Source organism: Tachyglossus aculeatus, chromosome 12 (genome assembly GCF_015852505.1).
Source record: "Tachyglossus aculeatus isolate mTacAcu1 chromosome 12, mTacAcu1.pri, whole genome shotgun sequence".
Classification (NCBI taxonomy): Eukaryota; Metazoa; Chordata; class Mammalia; order Monotremata; family Tachyglossidae; genus Tachyglossus; species Tachyglossus aculeatus.
This window is the reverse complement of record NC_052077.1, coordinates 14,980,706-14,996,943: the sequence shown is the minus strand read 5'-3', so window position 1 is coordinate 14,996,943 and position 16,238 is coordinate 14,980,706. Positions and strand designations below refer to the sequence as shown.

The 16,238-nt window shown below is 45.3% G+C and overlaps 1 protein-coding gene across 1 annotated transcript in view; it reads right to left on the bottom strand.

Moving 5' to 3' along the window:
- Positions 1–11,757, bottom strand: part of SCOC (short coiled-coil protein) — a 46,346-nt gene extending 34,589 nt beyond the window's left edge. The window contains exon 1 of the mRNA XM_038755324.1: positions 11,610–11,757. Within this exon, the coding sequence (XP_038611252.1) occupies positions 11,610–11,676 (67 nt within the window). The 5' untranslated portion in view covers positions 11,677–11,757. The remainder of the gene's footprint in view (positions 1–11,609) is intronic.
- Positions 11,758–16,238: the final 4,481 nt, after the last annotated feature.

The window sequence follows — 16,238 nt, the reverse complement described above, 5'->3', positions numbered from 1 at the left end:
AGTGAGCTTACAGTCTAGAGGGAGAGAGAGAAATTAACATAAATAAATGTGCTAGGATCGTGGCTCAGTGGAAAGAGCACGGGCTTGGGAGCCAGAGGTCATGGGTTCTAATCCTGACTCCGCCACATGTCTGCTGTGTGACCTCGGGCACGTCACTTCTCTGTGCCTCAGTTCCCTCATCTGGAAAATGGGGATGAAGACTGTGAGCCCCCCCATGGGACAATCTGATCACCTTGTCACCTCCCCAGTGCTTAGAACAGTGCTTTGCACATAGTAAGCACTTAATAAATGCCATTATTATTATTATTCGTCTCTGAGCCTCAGTTACCTCGTCTGTAAATTGGGGTTAAGACTGTGAGCCCCATGTGGGACAACCTGCTCAGCTTGTATCCCCCCCAGTGCTTAGAACAGTGCTTTAAACATAGTAAGTGCTTAATAAATGTCATTATTATTATTATTATTATTATTATTATTATTATTATACAAGATAATCAAACCGGACCCAGCCCCTGTCCCAAATGGGACTCACAGTCTAAATAGGAGGAAATAGGATTTAATCCTCATTTTACAGATGAAGAAACTGAGGCACAGAGAGTTCAAGCACTTAGCTTCATTTTGGCACATAGCACTTAAATACCATTATTATTGTTATTGGCAGCAGGATGAGTTAGTTTGTTCTAAGTTCCAAAAGGGTTAAGATTTTTAAAGGTCTCACCTGGTTTTCTAAATCTTTGCCACATTTGGGGACTAGAAGGAAGACAGCCGATTAATCATCTCTCAAACGCCTGCCTTAGTTTCAGTCGTTTATTTTTCAAAAAGGCAATCAGAACATGTCAGAAAAACTACATGCCAGGTTTGCCTTAGAGTGATCAATTAGCATTGAACTTACCCAATTCACTTTCACAAGTTGTTCCCAAGCAGCAAAGGATTTCACAGTGACTTGCCCAAAACTAAAGAACCTTGGGATCATTCAATCCCAAATTGTGAAAACCCGGCAAATAGATGTCCGTGATTTTTCAGAATTAAAAGAGAAAAGGATTCGTAAATCGGTGTTAGGAAAAGTTTTAAATAAGTCCGACAAGACATCAATAATAAGATTGGGTATTTCATATCGGCCCCACCTTCAACCCCACAGCACTTATGTATATATTTTAAACTAAAATATTTAAATTATGTTATTTATATTAACTTCTGTCTGCCCCCTTAGACTATAAACTTGTTTTGGACAGGTGGGAAAGGTGAGCACAGTAGAATGAACGGGGAGAGACAAGAAATTTAGAGCAGGATCCAGAAAAACTGGTGATAAGGGAGATTATCAGCAGGGGGTGGAAAACAGGATGTACTTTGCAGAGTCAAGTGTCCTCAAGGCTTGAATTAGTTTTTCTCATTCTAAGGCCACCAGCAAGGATAGGAAACATGACCATATGCCTACAGAAGCCAAGCACACACAGGTGCACAAACTCACACAGGAGCCCAGTGTGTACACACACAAGCCAAGTGTACACACCAGAGGAGCCAACTAGGCACACGAGCCAAGTATACACCTACACACACACGTGCACACATCCAGTTTTGAGTCAAAGTCAATAGAGAACAATGATACACACAAATGGATGCAGAGGAATAAATGAAATAAAGCACACCCCTTCATTTATTCTCTCCTTAGCTAAGGGGCATTGCTCTTCTGCTCTATGGGCAGGAACCATGTCCGCTAATTCTGTTGCACTCTCCCAACAGTGCTCTACACCTAGCGCTCAATAAATACCAAATACCATTGACTGAAAGTGGCAACACTGATTGAACAAATTGGTGTGTTTTGCCCCTCTCCTGCAACAGAAGACAGGACACTGTTCTCTTAAATTTGAATGGGAAGATGACAAAGGTCTGAACTGTAGTTTCCCACGAGATCACTTTAGGTTCTTGCCTCTAGGATTAGGACACCCCATAAATTTGATTTCTGGTTTTGCTTTTACGCTCCTCGGGGGCGAGATTGTGTCTGCCTCCTCTGTACTCTCCCAAGCACCTGTTACAGTACTCTGCACAGAGCAATACCATCAATGGATTGATTCTTCATCCTTTTCTTTCGCCACGAAGGGTTTCCTTTTAAGGAAGCAAGAGCTCACAGGAAGAACTTGGAAAACAATTAATGGTCCTTGCAGTCGTGGACCCAGATAACAGTCAGGGTCTACTGACCCATTCATGGCAGTAATGTCAAAAATTGAGTCGGTCAGATTTCACTTTGTGCAGATGAAGGGCAACGATCCTGCTCTGCTGCCGCCTGGTTCCTCTCGAAACAGAAAGAGGAAGTGGTGGAGGGCCTGAAGGACCTGCTTTTTTGACCAAGGTAATCAACCTCTGGATTTGCCTTTGAAGTACTGGGCAGGTCCAGAGAAGTGGTGTCAAGTGTTTGGGTTTTTTTTCTTTTTGAGACTTTTAAAAAGAAACCATTACCAGTATAAACAACAAACCGATTCGTATTTTGCAACACACGCCACAACTAAAACTCACTGTTATTCAACAGGAAAAAAATCAAAGGATTCTGCTCCTGGCTGTTCAGCTTTATTTAAAACTTCTCTGTTGCCCCCAAATCCTCATCCCACCTCGACAACTGCATCTGGCTCGTTGCCTCCTATCTCTCCCAACTCCAGTCCATACTTCACTCCGCTGTCCGGATCATTTTTCTTAAAAAAACCTTTCAGTTTGTGTTTCTCCACCACTCAAGAATCTCCAGTGGTTACCCACCCACCTCCGCTTCAAACAGAAACTCATCACCATCGGCTTCAAAGCACTCAAATCAGCTTGCCACCCTCCTACCTCACCTCACTGATTAATTACCACAGCCCAGCCCGTACACTTCACTCCTCTAGCACCATTTTGCTTACTGGGCCCCAATCTTGTCTATCTCACCGCCAACCCCTTTCCCCATCCTCCCTCTCTTTATACATCTGACAACCACTCTATCTGCGACTGCACCTGTCTGACATCGAGAGCAGCTCCAAGACACAATGATCCTGAATTTCTGCTCCTTCGTGCAGTGGTTTCCAGGGAGTGACGTGCTGGTAGCTCAGAACCGGAACAGTCTTCGTGTGTGGTACAACATCGAGGCACCGGAGAGGGTCACTATGTTTCCCCTTAAAGTGTGGCAACTGGGGAATCTTGTGGGTGGAGCAGAAGAACAGTTTGTGTGGTGTGTGTGTGCGTGCGGTGCTTGCACAATGTTGAACCCCCTCCCTGTCTCCGAGAAGGTTCCCGGTGATCCCACAGTTTAGCACCCCATACGATTGTGGGTTCCCCTACAACTTTCACTAAGATGTTGGCTTCAGTGAAGTAAGGAGGGAGAGGGCCATTTGTGTTGAGCTGTGGGGAATGTCTTTCAGAGCTCCCCTCTTGGATCCTATATGTTGCCAACTTGTACTTCCCAAGCGCTTAGTACAGTGCTCTGCACACAGTAAGCGCTCAATTAATACGATTGATGATGATGATGATGATCTCTGAACTCTCAAGGCCTCTCTAGAAAGCAGGTCCAGACTAACAGGTACGGACGAGAAGCCCTTTAGGCAAGTGAGTCGGTTCCAGGCCCTCTCCACCGGTAGTGCCTATCCACTCCGATCCTCCAGGAACCCTTGAGAAGCTGACAGAATTCCCAGCCGGGGCCTCAGGACCAAATCCACCGACCCCAGAGTCCTCCAGATCTCCACGTCTGCTGGGCCAGGCCTCAAGCAGATCAGGCAAAAACTCCTCACTCTGGGCTTCAAGGCTGTCCATCACCTCGCCCCCTCCTACCTCACCTCCCTTCTTTCCTTCTCCAGCCCAGCCCGCACCCTCCGCTCCTCTGCTGCCGCTAACCTCCTCACTGTGCCTCGTTCTCGCCTGTCCCGCCTTTGACCCCCGGTCCACGTCCTCTCCCTGGCCTGGAATGCCCTCCCTCCACACATCCGCCAAGCTAGCTCTCTTCCTCCCTTCAAAACCCTACTGAGAGCTCACCTCCTCCAGGAGGCCTTCCCAGACTGAGCCCCCTCCATCCTCTCCCTTCCTTCCTTCCTTCAATCGTATTTATTGAGCGCTTACTGTGTGCAGAGCACTGTACTAAGTACTTGGGAAGTACAAGTTGGCAACATGTAGAGACGGTCCCTACCCAACAGTGGGCTCACAGTCTACAAATCCCCATCCTCCCTCCCCCCCCTTCCCCCACCTTACCTCCTTCCCCTCCCCACAGCACCTGCATATATGTATATATGTTTGTAAGTATTTATTACTGTATTTATTTTACTTGTACATATTTATTCTATTTATTTTATTTTGTTAATATGTTTTGTTTTGTTGTCCGTCTCCCCCTTCTAGACTGTGAGCCCGCTGTTGGGTAGGGACCGTCTCTGTATGTTGCCAACTTGTACTTCCCAAGCGCTAAGTACAGTGCTCTGCACACAGTAAGTGCTCAATAAATACGATTGAAGGAAGGAAGGAAGGGAGAGGATGGAGGGGGCTCAGTGTGGGAAGTAAGTGCTCAATAAATACGATTGAAGGAAGGAAGGAAGGGAGAGGATGGAGGGGGCTCAGTGTGGGAAGTAAGTGCTCAATAAATACGATTGAATGAATGAATGAATCACCGGGAGTGGCTGCATACCTGAACTGGCCTTCCAGTCCCTCTCCCATCTCCGCCTGAGCAGCTGGGGAGGGGCTTGCAGCTTAGAGAAGCAGCATGGCTCAGTGGAAAGAGCCCCGGCTTGGGAGTCAGAGGTCATGGGTTCTAATCCTGGCTCCGCCACATGTCTGCTGTGTGACCTTGGGCAAGTCACTTAACTTCTCTGAGCCTCAGTGACCTCATCTGTAAAATGTGAGCCCCACATGGGACAACCTGATCACCTTGTATCCCCCCAGCGCTTAGAACAGTGCTTTAAATTTTTGAAGCAGCGTGGCTCAGGGGGGAAAGAGCACGGGCTTTGGAGTCAAAGGAGTTCAAATCCCGGCTCCACCAACTGTCAGCTGTTTGACTTTGGGTAAGTCCCTTAACTTCTCTGGGCCTCAGTTACCTCATCTGTAAAATGAGGATTAAAACTGTGAGCCCACCGTGGGACAACCTGATCACCTTGCTTTAGAACGGTGCTTTGCACGTAGTAAGCACTTAATACCATCATTACTATTATTATTATTAAGGTCACTTCTCCTCCAAGAGGCCTTCCCTGACAAGGCCTTCTTTTCCCCAACTCCCTTCTGCGTCGTCTCTGCACTTGGACCTGTGAACTTTGGTCATTTAGTATTCGCCCCACCCTCAACCCCACAGCACTTATATACATATCTCCCAAGTGCTTAGTACGGCGCTCTGCACCTACTAAGCACTCAAAAATTGCCACTGATTGACTGATCACCTATAAAATGGGGATTAAATGCCTGCTCTCCTCCCCTTAGACTGTGATCCCCACGTGGGACAGGGACCATGTCCAACTCGATTTCCCTGTATCTACCCCAGTGCTTGGCACACGGTAAGCGCTAAGCAAATGCCACATTTATTATTATTGTTGGAAACCATCCCCAGAGAATGTGAGAATGCCCATCCGGACATGTCCCACTGTACATAATTAAGGAAACGGGCAGGCAAGCACACCCCTTTTCCCCACCACATACATTACAAACGTAGCAGGTGCGGGAGGGGAGATGCTTGTTTATCCCAGACATTTCCGGGACTGGAGTCCCAAGTCTCTACCTTGAACTGTGGGTGCACTCAAGAGTCCGGAAAGCCGGCAAAGGGGTGAGTGTCTGCTCCATTTGTGAGGGGCATCATGAAGCCACTTGTTTTACCCACCCTTAGGGCTGCCTCTGCTGCAGCCCAGTGATCCCGGAGGCCCATGTGGACTTTGTTCCATGTAGCTCTAACTCGGGAGCTCGGGCAGGCTTGAAGAACGGGCCTATAAGTAAATTTGTCTCTCCGGCCATGTTAGGAGAGGTCCTTCCCTGCTTACTTTCCCTACACATCCCTCCGTCAGCATTTTAAGACCACCCTTATTTTGTTCTTCCTTCCTCCCCAGCGAACTCAGCTCCTGGAAAATTTAAAACAGGGTTCCTGCTCTGCCCTGATGAGATGGAGTGGAGACAGGGGGAGGAAATTAATCTTGAATTTTTGAGACTCACCTCCCAGTCAAGAACCCAGCGCTCTACCTAACCTGCTGTGTCTAAGGGCTACCTCCCCAAACTGTCACCTAGCTGTTCCTAAATTTAGTTCTCATTTTGCTTTTGTTTTCATCACAGTCTTCTTCAGCTGCCTCCCACTCTGACAAATTCCCCAGCGAGAGCGTGACGAGACAAGCCGTGTCCTGTTACCGTGCAGTCACGATACCTCGTACCCTCCCTCCACCCCAAGGACAAAGGCTTGGAAATGCCTCTTTGATTTCCAAAGCTGCGGTTGTGTTTGCGTGGCTGCAGGAGGAGAGGCTTAGCATTTTCTGGCAGTCTGTGCTAAGTGTGTGGCGGGCTTTAGAAGGGACCTCGGGATTGCAGCGCTTGGGGAGAAAAATGGAGAAATGTCGCTGCTGTGAAAGAACAATCGATGTTAAAAAAAAATTCCTGTTTTGGGCTCTTTTGAACACTCTCCTTCCTAGGCACAAGCCTCCTGGCCTTCCACCTTCAGCCTCACAGCACTTATGTACGGATCTGTAATTTACTGTAATGTCCGCCTCCTGCTCTAGGCTGTAAACTCTTTGTGGGCAGGGAACGTGTCTGTACAAATTTATGTGGACTCTGGCAAGTGCTTAGTACAGTGCTGTTCACACAGTAAGCGTTCCATATATGCAGCTGATAACAGCTGCCGTGGTGCTAAAAAAACTTTGATAATAATAACGATGGCATTTGTTAAGCGCTTACTATGTGCAAAGCACTGTTCTAAGCACTGGGGAGGGTACAAGGTGATCAGATTGTCCCGGGTGGGGCTCCCAGTCTTCATCGCCATTTTACAGATGAGGTAACTGAGGCCCAGAGAAGTGAAGTGACTTGCCCAAAGTCACGCAGCTGACAACTGGCAGAGCTGGGATTTGAACCCATGACCTCTGACTCCCAAGCCCGGGCTCTTTCCCTGGAACCACGCTACAAAACATGAGCCATGTTGCCAACTTGTACTTCCCAAGCGCTTAGTACAGTGCTCTGCACACAGTAAGTGCTCAATAAATACGATTGATTGATTGAGCGAGAGAGGGTAAGGGTTGAGGTGTGAGATATATATATAAATTCCCTATATTATATATTCCCTATATATAAATAGGGAAAGTAAGGGAAAAAAGACTGCGAGTTCTACAGTGTTATACCATATATATATACCATATATATGGTATGGTATATATATATATATATATATGGTATATATATATGGTATAACACTGTAGAACTCGCAGTCTTTTTTCCCTTACTTTCCCTACCATATATATTTATATGGTATAACACTGTAGAACTCACAGTCTTTTTTCCCTTACTTTCCCTACCATATATATTTATATGGTATAACACTGTAGAACTCGCAGTCTTTTTTCCCTTACTTTCCCTACTATATATATATGCTATAACACTGTAGAACTCACAGTCTTTTTTCCTTTACTTTCCCTACTATATATATATATATATATATATATATATGTATATATATATATATAGTATAACACTGTAGAACTTGCAGTCTTTTTTCCCTTTCTTTCCCTACCATATATAGATATAGATATAGGTATAGATATTATATGGTATAACACTGTAGAACTCACAGTCTTTTTTCCCTTACTTTCCCTACCATATATATATCTATATCTATTTGTGAGATATATATATGTTTATATGGTATAACACTGTAGAACTCAGTCTTTTTTCCCTTACTTTCCCTATTTATCCCTCACAGTCAGCATTTGAAGACAATCCTTCCTTTTTTCCTTTCTCCTAACTGAATTCGGCAGAACTTGGCTTACTCCACAACTCGCTAAGGCTAGTATTTTTTTTTATGGTATTTGTGTAAGTGCTTACTATGGGCCAGGCACTGTGCTAATGCTGGGGTAGATACAAGCTCATCGGCCCACGTCCCACAGGGGGCTCACAGCCTTTATCCCCATTTTACAGATGAGGTAACTGAGGCACAGAGAAGTTAAGGGACTTGCCCAAGGTCACACGGCCGACAAGTGGCAGAGTCAGTTGGCGGGCACCCAGGCCGGTGCTCCAGCTATCAGGCCACGCTGCTTCTCTGGGGTCTTGTTTACAACTTGAGGATATTCGGACAAATTGGAGAAGCAGTGTGGCCTCGTGGAAAGAGAACTGGTGAGGGAGTCAGAAGGACCTGGGTTCTAATCCTGCCTCTGCCATGTCTGCTGTGTGGCCTTGGGCAAATCACTTCATTCAGTCGTATTTATTGAGCTCCTACTGTGTGCAGAGCACTGGACTAAGCGCTTGGGAAGTCCAAGTTGGCAACATCTAAAGACGGTCCCTACCCAACAGTGGGCTCGCAGTCTAGAGAAGCAGCGTGGCTCAGTGGAAAGAGCATGGGCTTTGGAGTCAGAGGTCATGGGTTCGAATCCCAGCTCTGCCACATGTCTGCTGTGTGACCTTGGGCAAGTCACTTAACTTCTCTGAGCCTCAGTTACCTCATCTGTAAATGGGGATTGACTGTGAGCCCCACGTGGGACAACCTGATCATGTTATATCCCCCCAGCACTTAGAACAGTGCTTTGCACATAGTAAGCGCTTAACAAATGCCATCATTATTATTATTAGAAGGGGGAGACAGACAAAACAAAACATATTAACAAAATAAAATAAATAGAATTTATATGTACAAATAAAATAGAGTAATAAATACATACAAACATTTATACATATATACAGGACACAACTTATTCATTCATTCAATTGCATTTCTTGAGCACTTACTGTGTGCAGAGCACTGTACTAAGCTCTTGGGAAGTACAAGTTGGCAACATATAGAGACGGTCCCCATTTCATTCATTCATTCAATCGTATTTATTGAGCGCTTACTGTGTGCAGAGCACTGGACTAAGCACTTGGGAAGTCCAAGTTGGCAACATATAGAGACGGTCCCCATTTCATTCATTCATTCAATCGTATTTATTGAGCGCTTACTGTGTGCAGAGCACTGGACTAAGCACTTGGGAAGTACAAGTTGGCAACATAGAGAGACGGTCCCTACCCAACAGCAGGCTTACAGTCTAGAAACGGGAGACGGACAACAAAACAAAACATATTAACAAAATAAAATAAGTAGAATAAATATGTACAAATAAAATAAATAAACAAATAGAGTAATAAATGCATACAAACATATATACAGGACAACTTATTTATTCATTCAATAGTATTTCTTGAGCGCTTACTGTGTGCAGAGCACTGTACTAAGCGCTTGGGAAGTGCAAGTTGGCAACATATAGAGATGGTCCCCATTCGACCTGCTTATCTAGTACAATAATAATTGTGGTATTTGTTATGCACTTAATGCTGAGCACTGTACTGAGCGCCGATATAGATTTGAAATAATCAGGGCCCTCATGGACTTGTCTCTACCCCAGCAGTTAGTACAGTGCTTGAGACATAGCAAGCACATAACAAACGCTAGATTAATAATAATAATGTATCTGTTAGGCGCTTACTATGTGCCAAGCACTGTACTAAGCTCTTTGTAGGCAGAGAAACAACTCGGTTGAATTGTACTCTCCCAAACACTTAGTACAGTGCTTTACATACACTGCACTCAATAAATACCATCGTTCAATTGATTGCAATAATAAGGAAGCGGCCTGGCCGTAGTGGAAAGGACACAGGCTTGGGAATTAGAGGATCTGGGTTCTAATCCCGCCATCACCACTTGCCCGCTGTGTGATCTTGGGCATGTCCCTTCACTTCTCTGGGCCTCAGTCCCCTCACCTGGAAAACGGGGATGAAGACCGTGAGCCCCACGTGGGACGGGGACTTCTCTGCACCTATTACCTCATCTGTAAAATGGGGATCAATCAATCGTATTTATTGAGCACTTACTGTGTGCAGAGCACTGTACTAAGCGCTTGGGAAGTACAAGATTAAGGCGGGGAGCCCCATGTTGGGCATGGACTGTGTCCGAGATAATTATCTTGTATCTACCCCAGTGCTTAGTACAATACCTGGCACATAATAAGTGCTTAAATACCACAAAAAAAGGGGGAGCTTCCAAAACTGATAAAATTATCTAACATAGGTGGAGAGGGCAGGGTTTGTAGATGAATGGAATTTTGTAACCTGTACCTAAAAGGTACTTCAGTAATAAGTTGGAATAATAGTCCAGTTCTTTCAGTAAATATGTTGCTTGTTTCTCATGTGAAACACAGCTAAAATAGAGGACACTGAAAAGACTCTTGGGTTTAGTACTGAGATCTTCTTTTGGAAATAGGTGATGCACTCCTCATCTCAGTCGACTGTGAATTGGGGACATTTTCTATGAACGCTGCTTTCATGTAATTAGGTTGCAATATGGCCTAGTGGAAAGAGCACGGGCCTTGCCTGGAAGTCGGAGGACTTGGGTTCTAATCCCAGCTCCATCGCTTGTCTGCAATGTGACCTAGAGAAAGTCACAACTTCTCTTTGCCTTAGTTACCTCATCTGTACAATGAGGATTAAAACCGTGAGCCCCACGTGGGACAGGGACTGGTGTACAATTTGATTAGCTCTCTGCACACAGTAAGCACTCAATAAATACGATTGAATGAATGAATATAGTAAACTCCTAACAAATGCCATTTAAATAAATAGGTTGCCATCATTTCCCACTTCCTCCCCTACGAACTTTGGTAATTTTGACTCCTCCATAAATATCTGTAGCTCACTAAGTGGAAGATACTGTTACAACACTTGCCATTATCCACTTTTACGAACAGAACTCACTACCACTTTTTCCAGAAAAGTATTTTAGCCCAAACCTAGCCTGTTGCCACTAAGAAAGTGGAAGACACTATTAGAACACTTGCCATTGTCCACTTTTACAAACAGAACTCACTACCACTCTTCCCAGAAAAGTATTTTAGCCCAAACCTAGCCTGTTGCCACTAAGAAAGTGGAAGATACTATTAGAACACTTGCCATTGTCCACTTTTACGAACAGAACTCACTACCACTCTTCCCTGAAAAGTATTTTAGCACAAACCTAGCCCGTTGCCACTAAGAAAGTGGAAGATACTGTTAGAGCACTTGCCATTGTCCACTTTTACGAGCAGAACTCACTACCACTCTTCCCTGAAAAGTATTTTAGCACAAACCTAGCCTGTTGCCACTAAGAAAGTGGAAGATACTGTTAGAACACTTGCCATTGCCCACTTTTACGAGCAGAACTCACTACCACTCTTCCCTGAAAAGTATTTTAGCACAAACCTAACCTGTTGCCACTAAGGAAGTGGAAGATACTGTTAGAACACTTGCCATTGTCCACTTTTACGAACAGAACTCAATAACACTTTTCCCTGAAAAGTATTTTAGCCCAAACCTAGCCAGTTGCCACACAAACTTAACCGAGAAAGCTTCAACATGGGCCCATAAGAGAAGGAAAAAAAACCCTACTTATTGGAAATGGCTGAGCAGCCACTGAAACTTTAGTTAAATGCAGCTCTTACCTGAATCGTCTGTCAGTGAAATACTGGTAAAACTGCTGTCTTCCTCCTCTTCTTTGACCCCGTCCATCTTTTTCCACTTTCTCGGACTAGTTGTTGGGGAGTGAGGGGGGTAAACTAGGAGAGAGCTCCTCACAGCGCACGTGACTGTTCTTGTTAAATCATTAATGAGCAAGTGCAACCTGCAAATGCTACCACCTGATCCTGCCAGTAACCACCGGCTTTTTTTTTTTTAATCTCTTTATGAGCTCTTTCCTGAGCCCTGATTCTGAAACGGAAACTGTTGAAGTCCCAAGTTGAAGAGTTTCAAACCACCCTCTTAGATAACTGCTTCTGGAGCACTTGGCATTTCTAGCTACCGGCGTTTTCACTCTCAGCAGTCATCCGTGCTTGGGGACTTCCTTGGGGATCTACCTTGCAGAGGAGAGTGGATTGCATGGCAAACAAATGCCTTAGGAGATCATTTGTTAGGGCTAGGCAAGGGGCAACTTTGGAGGTAAGATTTAGTGTAGGGAGGGTAATCACCAAGGAAAATGTAGCACTTTTTTTTATCTGACCTTGAGCAAGAAAACAGTAACAGTTCGTTGCTTGTTTCCTTGCTCTGTTCTACTTTCACTCCAGCTGCGGTATTTCAGTCGGACTCAGAAGATGTGCGGTCAAGGGGCTGACTGATGTGGGAGGAAGGGGTAGGTGGGATGGGGAAAAACAGGAGAACGACATACTTCATCACAGCCAGCTGCAGGGAGTTACATGCCGTGCTTTCTTGCAGGCTTTCTTGCTTTGGTCCAGGCTATAATAGTAATAATGAAGATGGTATTTGTTAAGCGCTAACTATGTGCCAGGCATTGTACTAAGTACTGGGGTGGATACAGCAAATCAGGTTGAACACAGTCCCTGTCCCACGTGGGGCTCCCAGTCTAATTCCCATTTTACAGATGAGGTCCCTGAGGCACAGAGAAGTGAAGCGACTTGCTCAAAGTCACACAGCAAAGTGGTACAGTTCCCAGGTCCATGCTCTATCTACTATGCCATGCTGCTTCTCTGAATATTATCTGCAGGCACCCCATCTTCTACGTGGTTTCAAGGCTAGAGCTTGGGCCCAATAGTCAGAAGGCTCTGGATTCTAATTCTACTCTGTTCCATGTCTGCTGTGTGACCTTGGGGAAATCACATAACTTCTTCGTGCCTGTTGCTCACCTGGAAAATGAGGATTAAGACTGTGAGCCCCATGTGGGACATGGACTGTGTCCAAGCTGATTATCTTGTACTTACCCCAGTGCTTAGTTCCATGTGTGGCACATAGTAAGCACTTAATAAATAAATCCATAAATAGAGCCCTGCACATTCAGCTTCTTGAAAAATTGCCCACTGTCACTTGCAAAGTACAGCCAACTTTAAATAGCCATACAGGATCTCCAACAAGGAGGGCCTGGAATCTAGTCCGCTCACTAGCATTGGTGAGGTGATCACTGTGGGAGGACAGAGGTGAGAGGACATGTGAAGAGGATTTCTAAGCAGCTGCTCTATAAAGAACAGAAACTGCACACACTTTAAGCAGGTAGGCAAGACAACAGTTTTAAAAGCATGACACCACCCACTTTCAAAGAACCTGGGTTCTAATTTTAGCTCCACCAATTTCCTGCTGTGTGATCTTATCTGTGCCTCAGTTTCTTCATCTGTGAAATGTAAAAGTCCCCCTTCTAGACTGTGAGCCCGTTGTTGGGTAGGGACCGCCTCTATATGTTGCCAACGTGTACTTCCCAAGCGCTTAGTACAGTGCTCTGCACACAGTAAGTGCTCAATAAATACGACTGAATGAATGAATGAATGTGAGGCAGGGACTGTGTTCAGCTTCACTATTTGGCATCTAGCTCAGTACACAGTAAGCATTTAACAACTACCACAATTCTTCTTCCTTCTCCTTCTCCTTCTCTTCCTCATCCTTCTTCTTCTCCCTCAAATATTATTGTTTGATTTATTGGTGGTGTGGCAGTGGCGGTAACCATGGTGACTGTGGATGCCATCCCTGTAAAAGAGGAGCAGTTGCCATGGCTACTGGCATCACCATCATAGTTTTCATTTTTAGCGTGGGGTTATAAAGGGGGCCTTCAGGTATGGGGGGAATGAGGAGGACTTGGAGGGGGCTGGCTTCAGAAAACTAACAGGCAAGAAAGCCATCAGTTTGGGTCTTTTCAGCCCTAACTGGAATTTCTTAGGCCTGGAGAAGCAGCATGGCCTAATGGGCAGAACGGGCCTGGGAGCCAGAGGATCTGGGTTCCAATCCCAGCTCTGCCAATTGGCAAGTCACTTAACTCTTAACTGCCTTAGTTTTCTAAACTGTAAAATGGGGATTCAATCAATGCCTGTTCTCCCTCTAGCTTAGACTGTGAGCCCCTGTGGGACAAGGACTGTGCCCAACCTAATTAACTTGTAGCTACTCCTGATGTTAGAACAGTATCTGACACAGAATAAGCACTTAATACCATTTTTAAAAAAAATGTCTTGTCTTTGGTTTGGGATAAGCAAGCCTGAGGGCCCAGATCAAAAAGCTGTGAGAACAATCTCCTTCATCACCTTCAAGGATTGATGGATTGGCCCCAGCTTTGGCCTCAGCAGTTGAAGGGTTCTCTCCTGCAATCCTGACCAAAAAGGGAGTCTTAATGAGTCCCCCAAACTTTCCCATCACTATAACCAACACTACCATCCTCCCCGTCTCACAAGTCCGTAAACTTGGGCATTATCTTCAACTCATCTTTCTCATTCAACCCACATGTTCAATCTATCACCAAATCCTGTAACTTCTACTTTCACGATATCTCTAGACGTCATCCTTTCCTTTCCATCCAAACGGCCACCCTGCTGATCCTAGTTCTTATCATTTCCTGCCTTAGCTACTGTATCAACCTCCTTGCTGGCCTCTCTGCTTCCTAATAATAGTAACTGTGGTATTTGTTAAGCGTTTCCTATGTGCCAGGCACTGTACTAAGTGCTGGGGTGGATACAAGTAAATCAACTTGAACCTAGTCCCTGTCCCCTGTGGGGCTCACAGGCTCACACCCCATTTTATAGTTGAGGTAACTGCGGCACAGAGAAGTGAAGTGACTTGCTCAAGGCCACACAGCAGACAAGTGGCAGAGCTGGGATTAGAACCCATGACCTTTTGACTCCCAGGATCATGTGCTATCCACTACACCACACCACCTCCTTTCTCTTGTCCATACTTGACTCTGCTGCCAGAATCATATTTCTAAAAAAAACAAAAAAAAACCAGTCCACATCTCACTCAAGAACCTCCAGCGGTGGCTCATCCACCTCAGCATTCATTCATTCATTCACTCATTCATTCATTCAATGGTATTTATTGAGCGCTTACTGTGCACAGAGCACTGTACTAAGCACTTGGGAAGTACAAATTGGCAACATATAGAAACGGTCCCTACCCAACAGTGGGCTCACAGTCTAGAAGGGGGAGACAGAGAACAAAACAAAACGTATTAACAAAATAATATAAACAGAATAGTAAACATGTACATAAAGCAACGGGCCTAGGAAATGCTCATTCATTCATTCATTCCATCGTATTTATTGAGCGCTTACTGTGTGCAGGGCACTGTACTAACCGCTTGGGCAGTACAAACTGGCAACATATGGAGACGGTGACTCATTCATTCAATCGTATTTATTGAGCGCTTACTGTGTGCAGAGCACTGTACTAAGCGCTTGGGAAGTACAGATTGGCAACACATAGAGACGGTCCCTACCCAACATCATCATCATCAATCGTATTTATTGAGCGCTTACTGTGTGCAGAGCACTGTACTAAGCGCTTGGGAAGTACAAGTTGGCAACATATAGAGACAGTCCCTACCCAACAGCGGGCTCACAGTCTAGAAGGGGGAGACAGACAACAAAACAAAACATATTAACAATCAAACAGAAACTCCTTACCATGAGCTTTTAGTCACTGTAATCTACTTGCCCCCCCTTACCTTCCCTGGTTGATTTCCTACTACGCTCAGCTTGCCCACTTAGCTCCTCTTGTGCCAACCTAGACGCTGTTCCCCACTCTCATCTGCATGATGAGAAGCAGCGTGGCTCAACGGAAGGAGCCCGGCCTTTGGAGTCAGAGGTCATGGGCTCAAATTCCGGCTCCGCCAATTGTCAGCTGGGTGACTTTGGGCAAGTCCCTTCGCTTCTCTGGGCCTCTGTTCCCTCATCTGTAAAATGGGGATTAACACTGTGGCCCCCCGTGGGACAACCTGATCACCCTGTAGCCTCTCCAGCGCTTAGAACAGTGCTTTGCACATAGTAAACGCTTAATAAATGCCATCATCATTATTATTATTATTATTATTATTATTATTATCACTGTCAACCCCTTGCCGAAGCTTCTTCTCCGAAGCCTTTTCCCTTCCTATCTGACTCACCATCACTCTTCCCATCTCCAAAGCCCTACTAAATCATATTTCGTCCAAGGGGCCTTCCCTGACTAACCTTGCCTTCTCCTTGGTGTCGCTTCTTTTCTTGGCTCTGCCCCACCCTTAAACACCGTTACTCCCTCCATCCCACAGCACTTCTGTACGTCTCCTTATATTCTGCCATTTCCCTTCTCTGTAATGTATTTTAGTGTCC